Below are 16,465 nucleotides of genomic sequence, written 5' to 3'. Positions count from 1 at the left end.
ATGTATATAGATATGTAGATATGAAGATATGTATGTGTATATATATATATATGTATGTATGTGTGTGTGTGTGTGTTTGTGTGTGTGTGTATGTATGTATGTGTGTGTGTGTGTGTGTATATATATGACAGCAGCAATCCAAGCTGTGAGAAAACAGTAAAAAGGAGGTGTGTCAGACGTCGTGGTGCATTTTCTGATGCAGCTGCCGAAAACAACTTCGTGACGCTGCCGCCAAATACACAAAACAATTACTTTGACAATCATGTTACATTATTTTTAAAATGTTTCCTTTTCTTTTCATAACTTCTTTAACACATGACATCGCTGTGAAGCGGGTATTTTGCTATATATATATATATATATATATCACTGCGACACTCATAACAGTGACAAAACAATTACATTGACAATCATGTTACGTTATTTTCAAAATGTTTCCTTTTCTTTCTCTTTTCTTCTTTAACACACTACTTCTCCGCTACCAAGCGCGGGTATATATATATATAGATAGATAGATAGAGATATATATATATATAGATAGATATGAGAACAACATATATATATATATATATTTATATAGATATGAGAACAACACTCATATCAATGACAAAACAATTACATTAACAACCATGTTACGTTATTTTTAAAATTTTTCCTTTTCTTTTTCGTACCTTCTTTAACACACTACTTCTCCGCTGCGAAGCGCGGGTATTCTGCTAGTATATACTATATACGATAGCCCTCTATATACATAACAGAACAAATGAATTACAAATGCTAATATAACAAAATACAAGTATTTCTCAAAACCTCTAATGAATTTAAAATACGTTGGGTGGATTTTCAATTATTATTCATAGCCGCAGGTTCACAGACCCCCACAGATCTAGACCAGAAATTGTAGACCAGTAATTTCTGGACAGAAATTCGTACGTTTTCGAGACGTGTGCGCCGTCTAGCGCTGTTATTCTCGAAGACATAACAGTGTTCAGTTTATATATTTGATTTTTGATAATTTAAATTAGATTATTTTCCAAAACACACAACTGTATAACAAATGCTGAAATTCTAAAATTTCTGTTTTGCCCTCTAAGAAAAGCTTAAAAAATGCTGAATTGTTTTTAAAACAAGTAATTTCTGCTAGTTTAGTCATCATTATTCTGTAATGTCATGTTTTTTTTATTTTATTAATTTTATTGGAATCCATACAAAGCAATCAAGTTTTTACAAAAAGAAAAACTGATTTAAGAACAGATCGATCCCCACCCCTGAGAGAGAGCGCAAGCCAAACGGCGTAAAATTTAAGGCTTGGAAACATACCTAAATTAATAAATTCTCTGTGCTTCATGAACTTATTTTAAAATATTACTGATTAGATCCTGCCATGTTTTGAAAAAAGTCTGTACGGATTCTCTAACTGAGTATTTGATTTTTTCAGATTTCAGATTATATAACACATCGGTTTCCCACTGACTTAAAAGAGGAGAGTTTGGGTTCTTCCAGTTTATCAGAATAAGTCGGCGTGCCAAAAGTGTAATGTCATGTTTTTAAAAAATCGATGAAAAATGCCTTTTGATAGCACTAAGTGAGTTTTAAAAATTACCAACATAAATAATCAATACTGATATCTATATTTTAAAACGAGACGCAACCACAAAATAAGACTTATGGTTAAACTGATTATATTTGAAAAATATAGGTACCAACAAAAATGACAAGAAAGCAACAAATCAAAATATTCAAAACTGTAAATCATCAGAACATTAAAAAGCCTGAATTAGCATAAGCCGCCCTAGTTCGAAATGTTCGTAAGAAAAGTAATGATTTATTTTATGAGGTAAAAATACCTAATAAGCAAGAATATTTGCGTCAGATATTTGAAATATTCAAATATGTGTTTGAATGTAAATGTTTAAAGTATTGTCGATTGTAATATAAATATGTCTATAGTATATAGAGGGCTATGTCCATAGTAAAAGCTAAAAGTCAAAAAACAATATCATACTCATAATCACTGACTTTTAAATAATCTAAAACAAAGCCCAACATGCTTATGCTTGAAATCTGTCATTTTAAACTGTCAGAGGCACTTAGAGGGCTAGGACTACCGGGAAAGAATCACCAGTATTATCATTCGTCATCAGCAACCTCAAAACAGAATAAAATGACACTCTAGGCGTTTATGTTACCGATTCACAGTTTTTCGCAGCTTTGTGAAATTTGGTAATTTTTACCCCTGGTATCCCATAATTAGGGGATGGGCGGTCGTTTGATGTGCCATGCACAAGTTCAAGTCCTTCTCATCATTTTTGCAGCACCTATTGGTTTACACTTTGTCGTATGGCTGTAATTTAATGCAAAAAATACTGTGACAAACAGACACACCAGATTTAACAAGAAAAACAAATTTTCTTTACTCTTTTCGTAATACTAGTGGTGCTGTACTTTAGGACTGGGCAGATCGATACCAAAAACTGGTTCGAAAATTGCCCAGAAAAGAGTTTTTTTCGGGTCTAGAGGACAAAAAATATGAACCAAACACACAATAGGAACGCAATAAAATGTACCAAATAACTAACAATCCGCTTCTAAACTTTAATCCTGAAACTGATATTCTGAACCTGCGGTAACGTATGGTGCTCAACAAATAGATGCCTCTCGGTTGTTTTCACTGAAAAGAATAACGGTAGGAGCTCCGTGTAACCCTCCACCTGCAGGTGGCACTATCGTTCAGAATGTTTCGTTATTGAAGCCCCACTCTAGCCAGAGTGTGCACTCTACCGTCTGTAGCCGGCCTTGGTTGCACGTGAAACTTAGAAAAGCTGCTGTTGTAGAACTTTTACAATTAAAAAAACAGCCGTCTTTGTTTTGTATTATATTTTTTAAAGATTAAGTTTTTCTAAGTTTGATATTTTTGAAAAAGAAGACATGCCCAAGAAGGTTAAAAACGAGGACTGGGAAGACGGTGAGAGTAAACCGCAAGGTAAGTAGCATTCAGTGTTCAATATGTTGTGTTATAAAATTAATATCACATAGGCACATCATAAACGCATAACATGCATGCAGAACTATCAATTCCACGTTCGTTATAGCGTATGTCACTTGTCTAATGATTGCAGATGTAGATGTTTCAATGACAATGTGTGACACAGCATTTTATTAACTTGTGCAACCGGCGAAATAAATTGGTAACTGCTTGACCCTATGCTTTGTTATTAACAGCGTTTAAACTCTGATCTTAACATTCTGCCAAAACGCACAAATACACGAATTTAAAGTGTTTCAGTTGTTTTGGGTCGTTACATTCGCACTGTCATTCAAAAAAGTTTACCGTTATGTCGAAAATGAACTTAATTTAGCCCTGAAAAGCATGAGGGTTAAGCTGCCTGTAAAAGATGGCACATATGTCCACATGCTTTTGAAAATCTGTCAATATGTCGATGTGCATGCAATAAAAACAAAATTTGTCCACTTTATTTTTTTCATGATTTCCAAGTTAGATGCTTTGGGCTTCAAATATGTCTTTGTTTCAGTTCGATTACCGTTCCAAAGTAGTTCGTATGTAAAAATCGAGATAGTCCGCATAACTATTGAATGTACAGTACACTTAAAGCTTTTTATCCAGTTACTTTCAGGTAGACCTGCAAATTTCAATTTAGAATGTCAATAAGGATTAAGCAAATACTGTAATTTGTATTAGTGTGTCAGCCCAATAAAAAAGTATTTCAGGCAACAGAAGTGAAGGACTTGGCGGTAGAGTCAAATTTAAAATGATAATTGTGAACAGGTCATCACTACAGGTTAAACTCGCCATTTTATGCGGTCTGTTTGTCAAATAAAGTTAAATTTTAAAGTAACTAACAACCAAGCCTTATTAAGGTTATTTGCCTACTGTGTTCATTCAGAACCTCATAAACCTACCTTTTTAAAAAAGCAAACTGTTTATGAAATAAAAACGCTTTATATTTAAATTTAAAACAGTCGTTTTAAGCATCAAAGGTTAGCTATTTTAAGGTAACTTCTTACACGGTTCAGGATTTTTTTTTTTTTTTATATAGAAGTGTACACAAATTAAGAACAAAGTCACTGTTTTAAAATATTGAATTCCTTTGAGTGGCATATACTGTTTGAGACCTTTAAGTCTCAAATTTGTTTTATATTTGGAAGTGCTATGTTACTAATCAAATTATGGTATTAACCTATAAACACTGAAAATTCAAAGTCCATTAGGAAGTGTTTGTGCATGGAAAGAGTATAGCTGATGTACTGTATTCATGTTTGTGTAAGATTTGATTTTAGGCAGCATAACCAAGTTAACAGATTGCATTTTAATTAGTTGACTTCATTTTAACTTTAGACTGTAATATTCAAAGAGATATTTTCATATCTGTATTTGAAATATTTATAAAACATATGATGTCACAATTAAAAGAGATCAATTTTCCTTTTAATTTTAACTCACTATAGTATGTGCTGCATTACTTGGCTTCTGCCAATTGCCAGCACTTAGTATTTAATTTAGAATGGGAACAAAACGCTTCGGTTTCGAATAAGGACTTCTTTAAAATCAGAAGTGAGCAGTGATTTCCCTGCCTTTCCTAACTGTCCAGTAGTAACTAAAAGTATTTAAAACATGATTTTTTACTACTAAATGTCCATAAAATTGCATAAAAGTACTAAAATACACTTCAGGGCAGCAGGGAGGCACATAGCAAGAAATCACTGTGAACAGTGCACTAGTTCATTGCAGAACCTACTCATCATTTAAAGTATAGTATTCTTTTTTTGTGATCAATTTTTTATTAAGAGAATCGATAGGAAATCAATATGCCAAAACAAGAAACAATCAGTACTTAAAATAAACCCAAATGGTTTCTACTTATGGATGAAAATGTGATATTTTCGAAAGTGCTATCCCATCAGAGAGGAGAGAATAGAGTTTTCTGTACTACCCAGACTTAAGTGTAGAGATTTATAGAAGCCTTACATAAAATCCGTAACACTGAATAGAAGACTGGGAGAATCGTACTTTCATTAATATTGTTGTCAGTAGCAGAAAGGGACTGAATATGATAGAGTAATGCAGTGTTTTTCGTCAGCATTTACCGTGAGAGTAAATATTACTTGCGTTTTTTGCACATTTTGTTTTATGCATCTATGTAGCAGTGCTAATGTCTGTTGGAATCTACAAGAAATGAATTTTCTTTGCTACTTGTAAAAATATGTTTCATTCACGTGCTGGCAGTTAACATAACAAACATGTCAGTACGCCTAGAGATAAATTAAATTGTTTATCCATGTTGAATGCTTAGGTTCATTTTGGTTTTCACAGTATTATCAGTGATCAAAGACCTTAATATGAATAAGGCTATTTGCAAACCTTTTCATATTAAAATCAAGAGTTCTGACGTACTACTAAACTAGTGCTGTTTCTCCAGTTCTCAGTGAAAGCGTCATTTGAAGGCTACTGTATATTGAATTTAGTTGGGTTGCATTAATGCCAATTTTCTGATAACCGATATTGACTGCTCAGTGAACACTGTAGTTAGATACAAACTACTAAACATCTGCTTTTATTAGAAAGAATAGAAAGATGCTGCATTTTCAAAAACAATTGTATCAAAAATAAAGTTTTATTTAATAAGCCATAGTGAAAGAAACTTGTAGCTTTTTAGAAAGAATAAACATTATTAATTGGCAATATTTATTCTTACTAACAATGAAACAGCAACATTTGCAAATATTTTTAATATTTACCCAACAATAGAGACAAAAAGACAAAATTGGAATTTCAATACAAAAGGCCTCTTTATAGTTCTTGGCAACTGAAATAATTATCTAGTTTAATTAAGCTTTCAAAATATTAGAGACTGGTTGTTTTTATTAAAAAAAAAGGCAGCAGTTCTGTCATGTGTTTGTTTTTTCCCTCACCTATATATAACCTTTTGAGTTGCACTAAAAAACCTTTCTCTGTTCACACATGTATCTGCTGCTGACAGAAACATTTGAAATAAATTTGCCAAAGAAGCAATTCTGACTGTATTGTTTGCCCAGGTATGGAGAACACTGTCACAGGATATTAAATTTGGATAAATAAGTCTGTACTTTATGTTCATTGTCGTGAAATTCGTACTTGCGTTTGATATTGATATTTATACTTTTCTTTCATAGCGATTTGTTTGTAAAATATGACATTCTTTACCTTAATGCACAACACAAACCATGATTTGTATACTGTTGTTTAAGCAGGTGAAAACTGTTTTATAGAAGCTGACATTTGAAAATACAGTTCTTCTAAATATGGGACTCTGCATGTGCAGAATGAATTAATCAAGAAGGCTGTACTCTCTTACCTTTTATCCTATTTTATTAGCTCATCCCACTTTCACAAATTCTTGGGATTTATTATAGAAAAAGGGTAATTTTCTGGTGAAGTAGTGTCAAATGTGTGAACATTGAGTGTAGTTATAAATTGAGACTGAGTCTTAACATGCTTTACAAATTAAATTACTGAATATGTTAAAGGTTCCATTGTGATTTTTTTTTTCTTTAAGCATTTCCTCATTATCATCATCATTATAAATAACAATACTAGCTTAGCATTAAAAAAGGGAATAGGCTTAACCCATAAATGACACGTTTTCTGATCTTTAAATTGGTAGTGTTTGTATTTATAGAATTAGCACATTCTTTTGAGCTTTCTCCTTAACAAATTACGTTTTGCAGTGTTACTTTGTTTTTTTGGTTCCCATCCAATATGGGTTTTTTAAACCAATAACAATACATAGTGTACAGCTGTTTCGGATATTTTAATTAGTATGTTTTTTAAGAAAATATGAATAAAGATTTAAAATGCATGATATTTTCACGTGACCATGTTTCAATTTTACAATTAAATACAATAAATAACTGATACCCATTTAACACCCTTTGCAAAAATTGTAGTGGTCTTTATAAAGCAGTTTCATAACACAAAAAATATGCATGTACTTCGGCTTGTTGGTACATTTTTTTGAGTTACTTTCAATCTTGTTGCCTCTCTGTCTTCCTCTTTCTAAAAAGAGATTACTCCATATGTTTACACAAGACACATGTTAAAGTCTCAATTTTTTAGTTTGCCAGTAGGAGGTTGTAGTGGAGGAAACAGAAAATCTGAAAGATTAGCAGATTGTTTTATGTATTGATAATTATAATTTATAAACTGCTGGATGTGTCATAAGTAATAAGTTGCGCAATTTTCAAAAACTGCATCAGTCAATAATAGTTTAAATCCTGGAGAGAAACACTAGGGATACGTGATGTGATCTTCACGTGAAGATCATGGAAGACACTTAAAAGACCTGCGAGACGAAAGAGATTGGCAATGGAGCATCTCGCGGGGTCCTTAAACATGAGACTTTTAGCCAAGAGATTGACCCAGGACCGTCTTGCGGGGGCATAGAACATGAGATTCTTGCAAGACACGCCCTATTTACAACCAATATCTAATAAGACCACGGGCAGCTAAACACTCAGTTGTGCAAAGGCCTTGAGCACACGTAGATCCAGAGGTCTCGGCGCATATAAAGCGTATAAGGACAATACGTTATAAATGAAACGTAGACGACTAAGTGAAGAAGAAAGCAGTGCGGAGAAAAGAGACTCATACGTGTTGGAGAGAATAAAAAGAAAAAGAATAATCTAGGTGCAAATTCAGAAAATAAGGAAAGTAATTATCAGCCCAGAACAATTGAAATTGAAAACGAAGCACGTCCAATCGGGCTCAGAATTAAAAGACAGAGAATAAAAGACAAAGTAGAACTTCAGAAAGACATTCACAAACGTTGGCGCAATACACATGCAGAGCAGGTTAGAGATTATGAAAGCAGTGGATTTTGAAAGGCTCAAAAAAAAAAAGGCGCGGTTCACAATTAGAGAAAGTTAAAGAATATGAAAGTAGGAAAATTAGAAAGTATAAAAAAAAAAAGAAAGTAAAGATCACAGTAGCGCAAACAAACGGAAATTATTACTCGAAAAAGGGAAAATAATCACCACGGACCAGGTGTCATTGAAATAAAAGCAGGACAAAGCGAGGTCAGAAATAAAAGACAAAGAGTAGAACACAAAGTAAAACGTCATAAAGAGGTTAAAAATCAAGGGGGCCAAACACATGCAGAGCAGGTTAGAGATAATGAAAACTGGAATTCAGAAGACTCAAAAAAAAAAAAAAAAAGGCACGATACACATGTGGAGAAAGTTGAAGAATTTGAAAGTAGGAAAATTAGAAAGTATAAAAAAAGAAAGTAAAGATCACAGTAGCGTAAACAAACGTAAATTATTACTCGAAAAAGGGAAAATAATCATCATGGACCAGGTGTCATTGGGGAAAAAAAAGCAGGACAAAGCGAGGTAAAAGACAGAGTAGAAAACAAAGTAAAACGTCATGAAGAAGTTAAAAAACAAGGGTGCCAAACACATGCAGAGCAGGTTAGAGATAATGAAAACTGGAATTCATAAGACTCAAATAAAACGTAGGCACGAAACACATGCAGAGCAAGATACAGAATATGAAAGCAGAAAAAAATGACAGTGTTAAATAAAAGAAGGTAAACATTGCATTAGCGCAAACAGAGAAATTATTACTCCGAGAAATAACGAAAAGGCGAATAGAGATCGAATATATGGACATAGGTGATATGTCAGAAGTATGTAAATATTGTAAGGCTTTGAAGTTTAAGTCAGAGAATTTCAAAAATGGGTTTACCTCACATACATTTATTGGTTATTTTGCAAAAAAAATTATTAACTTCTGATGATGTAGATCGTTTTGTCTGTGCTGAAATTCCAAACAGAGAAACCTATCCTGAATTATGGTACAAAGTCATTAAACACGTCTCACTGACCACCTTTAAAAGATTCAGCATATTGGGACTCGAAAGATTTCAAATATTGCTTTTACAGAAGTTCTGAAATAAAAGTGAAACTAATGAAATAGCAACAATTGAAAGAAAAAAAAAATCTTATAAAAGTGTGTATCCGGAAAACAAAAAACGGGGGTTGGCGAGCGAAGCCCCCTAGTATTTAAAAATATAAATCATTTTGTAAAAACAAAACTGCAGATTTTGGCAAAAAAAAATGTAAGAAATTAGATTTGTTTGTTTATAAGTAAATATGAGGAATCTGTTTATTTTATACAATTTAGGGATGAACTGGGTTCTGTTGTTCGGAAAGACTGAATGCAAGCAAGGAAATGGCATTTTACAGAGCTCCATGGTGTCCACTTACGCATACATCCACACTCATTTATAAATTACTAGACATTAAGCCCGTTACAATAACGGGCGCTAGAACAGTAGTGCATAAACATTAGTAGGAACAGTCTATATTAAATGGCAAGGCACCTTGTATGTGGTTGTAATATGCGTCACTGTATTGTGTGCCTTTAATTTTCTCTCTCAGTAATAATGGTTTGTATTTTTGTAAAATGCCTGTAATTTTGTCAGACAGTAATACAGTGGAACCAAAGTAATTTCCCCCATAGGATTGTATGTAAATACAATTAATCCGTTCCAGATCATATGAACTATATGTAAATATATATATTTTTTAAGATTTTAAGCATAAATATAGTTAATTATAGCATTGAATGCACATAGTAATAGTAAACTAAATGTAAAAACATTGAATAACACTAAGAAAACCTTGAACAACAGAGAAAACCAAGACTGCAAGAGTTCGCGCTATAGCCTTACGACCCGCTCGATAAAAACACCTTTTTTAATGAGTTTTAAGCACAGGGAAAAAAATAAACATTTGAAAAATCCGTAATCTAATAAACAACCAAGTAAAGTAACATTGCAACAATGCACGCGTGCGCCTGTGTGTGTGTGTGTGTCTGACTCTGTCCCGTGCCTGTGTGTGTGCCTGTGTGCGTGCGTGCGTGTGTGTCTGTCTCTGTGGCGGGTCTGCGTGTGTGTGTGTGTGTGTGTGTGTGTGTGTGTGTGTGAGTCTCTCACGGGCCTGCCCACGTGTGCGCGCATGCGTGCGTGACTGTCTCTCGCGCAGGCCTGCGTGTGTGTGTGTGTGCTTGTGCGCGCGTGCATGTCTGTCTCTCGCACGCGCCTGCCTGCCTGTGTGTCTGTCTGTCTCTCAGGCGGCCCTGCATGTCTGTCTGTCTCTTGTGCGCACGCACCTGTGTTTCTCTCTCTCTCTCTCTCTCTGCACACTCAGGGAATGCACAGGAAGAGACTAAACACGTGCCGTGTGGCTCCGCGCATGCGCACTTCACCAGTAGACACACACACGGACACCTGGACGCACACAGGGGTTTTATTAAAGAGGACTAACAAAATACCTGCGCTTTGCAGCGGCGAAGTACTGCCTTAAAATTTTTATTAAGAAGAAAATTAAACCTTTTTAAAAGGGAAAATATACCAATAATTATTTGTTAAGGATCTCTTTGTATACCACATTGTGAGTTCGGCCTTCTGGTTGTAATATGACCAAGCTGTGCGCTGAGCTTACTCTTGAGCATGCAACGTACAGTTGGCCATGTGAACAGTAATCTTGTTTCAAATCTCACAGCTTGAATTGCTGCTGTCATAATCGGTTTGAGTTTCATGGTTTGTTTCAATTCCGACAGTATTTGTAGGACTTGTGTTGAAGAGACATTCGGCATCTGTCAAGCGTTGTAAGTAAACATCAAAGTGTCCACTACTGAAATCGTCACCTGTGAATCTAAGATGTTTAAGAGGCATTGGCGGTTGTCGAAAGGTGTAAAATATTTGGCCATTTCAGTACACTTGAAAGTGGCAACCGAACAATTCAGCGGCAGCCATTAACTCACATGCAGATGCATAGGTGAAGGGCTTAAGCATTTCACTCTTATAGTGCTCCTGTGTAGTATAATTATCTCCTGTACCGTCATCAGTCCACACCTTGAACCTGTCCCAGTCATTCAATACATAAGACACAATGTTCCTCCGGATATCAAGAGTGAGCCTGATATGGCCGTGTAATATGTAACAAAGAGAATGGAAAAGGCAGGTGCCATCTCTGGGCATGGAAACCACTCGGTAAGTGACAGTTCTTTGATCGATGGTGATCACCTCAATAGACATGTTAATGGGGATATGGTTGGAATGATAAAGGAAATGGGTACCTGAACAATGTAAAGTAAGTCTAAAATACCTAAACATTAACTATAATCGTAATAAATGAACAATAAAACAGCGGAGACGCCGTGTATTAAATAAAAAGGCTGTAGTTATCAGCAGGGAGACGTGAATCCCGTGGCGAAGCAAGGAAGGGAATGTAGAGACCAGAGCGACGGACGGCCTTATATAGGCAAATACCAAATTTCTTGAAGATGGGCCCATAAGTAACAAAGACCGTTGAAAAGTTCGATATGGGGGCCGACAGTGGCATCATACCACCGAAATAAGTACCAAATTTCAGCCTTCTACCTACACGGGAAGTTGGAGAATTAGTGACATTGGAAACTTCAATATGGCGGCCGATAGTGGCATCATACCACTGAAATAAGTCATGTACATCGGTTTTGGTTAGCGCAGGGAAGCCGCCTACCAAATTTCGTGAAGATTGTGCCATGAATAAGAAAGTTCAACATGGCGGACGTTGTTGGCCGTTATGACCGTTACGCGTAGAATTTCGAAATGAAACCTGCTTAACTTTTGTAAGTAAGCTGTAAGGAATAAGCCTGCCAAATTTCAGCCTTCTACCTACATGGGAAGTTGGAGAATTAGTGATGAGTGAGTAAGTCAGTGAGCGAGTGAGTCAGTGAGGGCTTTGCCTTTTATTAGTATAGATAGAAGGTTCATTAGTTGTCAGTTATAATCATCAAAATTAAAAGAAATAAACATTTGAAATACATCAGACTGTGTGTAATGAATGAATCTAATATACAAGTTTCACTTTTTGAATGGAATTATTGAAATAAATCAACTTTGTCATGATATTCTAATTTTATGACCGGCACCTGTATAAAACATTGGTTTCCCACTGACTTAAAAGAGTAGAGTTAGGATTCTTCCAGCTTAGCAAAATACGTCTGTGTGCCAATAGTGTAGTGAATGCAATCACAGTTTGTTTGTCATTCACCACTTTAAGCCCATCTGGAAGAACACTAAACACAGCTGTTAAAGTGTTAGGAGGGATTGTGACACCAAGGCTGTCTGAAAGGCACTTAAAAATTTTGGTCCAAAATGATGATAATTTGGTGTAGGCCCAAAACATGTGGTCCAGTGAAGCTGGGACTTGATTGCAACTTTTGCAGGTTGGATCTTGACCAGGGAACATTTTGGACGATTTTAAGCGAGACAGATGTGCTTGATATAGAATTTTGAGTTGAATAATTGTATGCTTTTTGCATATGGAGTTCGAGTGAATTCTCTGCATTGCTACCTTCCACTCCTTTTCTGGTATATTGATTAAGAGATCTTTTTCCCATTGTCCTCTTGGATCTTTGAAAGGGATGGACTGTAAAATAATTTTATATATTGCAGAGATGGTGTCTAAGTCCTCGAAATTGAGCAATATTTTTTCCTGCGTGGAGGAGGGTGCAAGATGAGGAAAATCGGGCAGGTTCTGTTTAACAAAATTCCTAATTTGAAGATAGTGAAAGAAATGTATAACTGGAAAGTTAAGTTTGGATTGTAATTGTTCATAGGATGCAAAGAGGTTGTCTATATGAAGATCTCTAAGCAATTTAATCCCAAATCTTTTCCAGATATTAAAAACTGCATATGTTTACGAGGGTTGAAAGCAGTGTTTCTCTTGCAAAGGTGCCACAGATAAAAGATTCTCCATCTTAAAATGCTTTCTACATTGGTTCCATATTCTGAGTGAGTGAAGTTATTAGTTATTAGTATATTAGTTATCTATACTAATAAAAGCCCTGACTGACTGATCACTAATTCTCCAAGTTCCAGTGTGGGTAGAAGGCTGAAATCTGGCAGGCTCATTCCTTACAGCTTACTTACAAAAGTTGGACAGGTTTCATTTCGAAATTCTATGCGTAATGGTCATAACTGAAAGCTATTTTTCTCCATTTCCTGTAATGGAGTTGAGCTGGATGGCCGTGGGGGGCGGAGTTTCGTGTGACATCATCACACCTCCCACGTAATCATGTGAACTATCAACACAGTACATAGAAAACCAGGAAGAGCTCCAAAAAGCGCTAAAGAAAACATGCATTATGTAATTGAGAAGGCAGCGAAACAATAAGAAGCGAGCGACTAACATTTACAACCATATTCATGAGTGCTGCTACTTCGGAAACAAAGCACGGTGTAAACTTAAAGTTTAAGTTCATAGACAGGCTGCCGCTGGTGTTTGTCATGCCACGGTATCACGGGATACAAGTTTAATCAGAGGGCCTTGGGATATAAGCGAGTTTTGATCACTTTGTAACTAAGTTAAAATTGCAGTTGAATGGCTGTGCTTATGCAAACTCCGAAAAAACTGTGTTTGTGGGGGATTGACTGTTAAAGGCGGTGGGGGAGTCACGTCATCAACTCCCCTCCCATTCACCTCATTTCGCTCTGAGCTGAGCTCCACGGCTAACGTCGTCTTCCGAAGCAACTTTGTCACACTGTCACCAAATACTCGCAGAAAAATCCACAAGTTAATACACACCCTGTCTCTAGAGTTTCTCCACACTTAATGTATTCCTCGCGTCCCCTTTATCCCCTCTGATCTCCCATTTCAATTCAGATGCCTCCAATTTTCAGTAAGGCTCTGCTGCGCAATGACAAGTAATAAGTCTCAGGGACAGACCCTACAAAACGATGCCATTGATTTCAGGCAAGATTGCTTTTCTCCTGGACAACTATACTTGCATTCTCAAAAGTGACTTCGCGCAGCTTCGTCATATTACAACTGGAGTGCAGCCAGAAACTTTTAAGTGCCGGGCCTTACTTAACATTAAATTAAGCCGTGGACATCACAACATCACACAAAAGAGCAGCTCACGTGAACTTACTGAGCGCAGTGCGAGTGATCACTTCCATGCATCAAACCTGTTCAAAAACACATTACACAATTGACAAGGTGATGGCTTTATATGGCGTTCGTTTATAAAGCAGCGAAGAGGCTGTGTGAAGGCAACTACACAAAAAAAACAGCAGAGCGCCACACTCTGAATGTATTCCTGGCATCACCGTTATACCCCCTGATCTCCCATTTCAATTGAAATGCCTCAAATTTCCAGTAAGGCTCTGCTTCGCGATGACAATTAATAAGTCTCAGGGACACACCCTACAAAAGGTTGCCATTGATTTGAGGCAACATTGCTTTCCTCCTGGACAAAACTATACATTGCATTCTCAAAAGTAATATTTATATATATATATATATATATATATATTATATACACATACATACATATATACTAGCAAAATACCAGCGCAGCAGCTTGAAATACCGTGGATTAAATAAAACCTACACAATAACTATAAAATCATAATAAATGAACAATGAAACAGCGGAGAACCCGTGGATTAAATAAAAGGCTGCCGTTGGCGAAACAAGGAAAAAGGACTTTCTTATATATGGATTCGTTTATAAAACAGTGCAGAAGCTGTGAAAGCCGCTTCCTTCAAAAGTAAGGAAGCGACTGAAGAGACGCGGGGATGCGGTTATTGTTGACAAGGCAGCTGAAGCGCTGCATTATGGGATCTGTAGTTTATTGTGTTACCAGCGCTTCATATCCCCGGGCCATTAATAACAATAATACAGTATATAAAATGATCTCGCGGGCCGGATGTGGCCTGCTGGCCTTGAGTTTGACACATATGGACTAAATAGAACTTGAAAAGATATATTTTTTATACATTGAGCCAGCGTGCTATTGTGGTTTTGCCTGCATGCCTCAATAAGTCATCCTCCCCTCGCTCTTACTTTTTTACCGTTCATCTAATGAATACACTGAGTATGGCTTTACCAAAATAATCATTGATGGCGAATAAAGTATCCATTATTCGAGTATGTAGATTGGGGTATATATATACATATATATATACCAGCGTATCCATGTGAGGCGTAGTGTGTTAAAGAAGCTATGAAAAGAAAAGGGAAAATTTTAAAAATAGCGTAACATGATTGTCAATATACAGTAATTGTTTTGTGAGTGTTACTGAGTGTTGCTGTCATCAAGGATTTGATTATCATTATTTCTTTCAATCAGGTTATTTTTATGCGATGTGTTGTGTTCAAGTTACATTCCGTGTTTGTCGATCGTTGTAAAGATGACAGGTTTCATTCATCGATTCGTTTCTTACTGCAGCAATAAACAGCTCGTCGTCTTCTTTATCTGAGACCTGACACACTGCATGCACGGGTTTTTTTTACACGGTCTTCCTTTAGCGGGACATTGACTTTTTCCATCGTGTGCTTTGTTTCCACAGGAGCTGCATTTATGAATATGCTTGTATGTATCAGACGCTTCATATTTTTTGCTGCCTTTTCAATTGTGTAATTAGTTTTTGTTCAGCTCTTTGGAACTGTTGCTTTTGTCTGTGCACTCGTCAGTTCCGTGAGCCACTTCGGTGTACATGCATCGAAGTTTCCCAGCTGTGCTGGTGCCATGTCGTGCTATGTCCATAGCTGTATCTAATGTTACCGAAGTCCCAGCACTTAAAAATTTCTCTCGCAGTTTCGCTGAGTTTGTGCCAAACACCACCCTGACCATCTCATCTTCCTCTGCATAAGCACAGTCCTTCACCGGTGAATATTTACCCGTGGCAGTTTGCTATTGGATTGCCGCTGACGGACGGCCTTATATGGGTAGGCACTAAATTACAACGCCAGCGGCAGCCTGTTTATGAACTTAATTTAAAGTTTAGGTTTACATCGTGCTTTGTTTCCGAAGTAGCAGAACTCATGAATATGGTTATATATGTCACTTTCGCTGCTTCTTATTGTTTAAGCTGCCTTCTCAATTATATAATGCATGTTTTCTTCAGCGCTTTTTGGGCCTCTTCCTGGTTTTCTACGTACTGCGTGATTACGTGGAAAGCGTGATGATGTCACACGAAACTCCGCCCCTCATCTCCATTACAGTAAATGGAGAAAAACAGCTTCCAGTTATGACCATTACGCGTAGAATTTCGAAATGAAACCTGCCCAACTTTTGTAAGGAAGCTGTAAGGAATAACCCTACCAAATTTCAGCCTTCTACCTACAAGGGAAGTTGGAGAATTACTGATGAGTGAGTCAGTGAGGGCTTTGCCGTTTATTAGTGTGTATATATATATATATATATACACACACACACACGTACAGGTTCTTCTCAAAAAATTAGCATATTGTGATAAAGTTCATTATTTTCTGTAATGTACTGATAAACATTAGACTTTCATATATTTTAGATTCGTTACACACAACTGAAGTAGTTCAAGCCTTTTATTGTTTTAAAATTGATGATTCTGGCATACAGCTCATGAAAACCCAAAATTCCTATCTCAAA

At 36.2% G+C, this 16,465-nt stretch overlaps 1 protein-coding gene across 1 annotated transcript in view; it reads left to right on the top strand.

Annotated features, from left to right (window-relative positions):
• Positions 1–2,751: 2,751 nt before the first annotated feature.
• abcf1 (ATP-binding cassette, sub-family F (GCN20), member 1) overlaps positions 2,752–16,465 on the top strand; it is a 220,415-nt gene continuing 206,701 nt past the window's right edge. The window contains exon 1 of the mRNA XM_039770000.1: positions 2,752–2,983. Coding sequence (XP_039625934.1) covers positions 2,929–2,983 — 55 coding nt within the window. The 5' untranslated portion in view covers positions 2,752–2,928. The remainder of the gene's footprint in view (positions 2,984–16,465) is intronic.

This window comes from Polypterus senegalus, chromosome 11 (assembly GCF_016835505.1).
Source record: "Polypterus senegalus isolate Bchr_013 chromosome 11, ASM1683550v1, whole genome shotgun sequence".
NCBI lineage: Eukaryota > Metazoa > Chordata > Cladistia > Polypteriformes > Polypteridae > Polypterus > Polypterus senegalus.
This window is presented reverse-complemented; position numbering and strand designations above follow the sequence as displayed.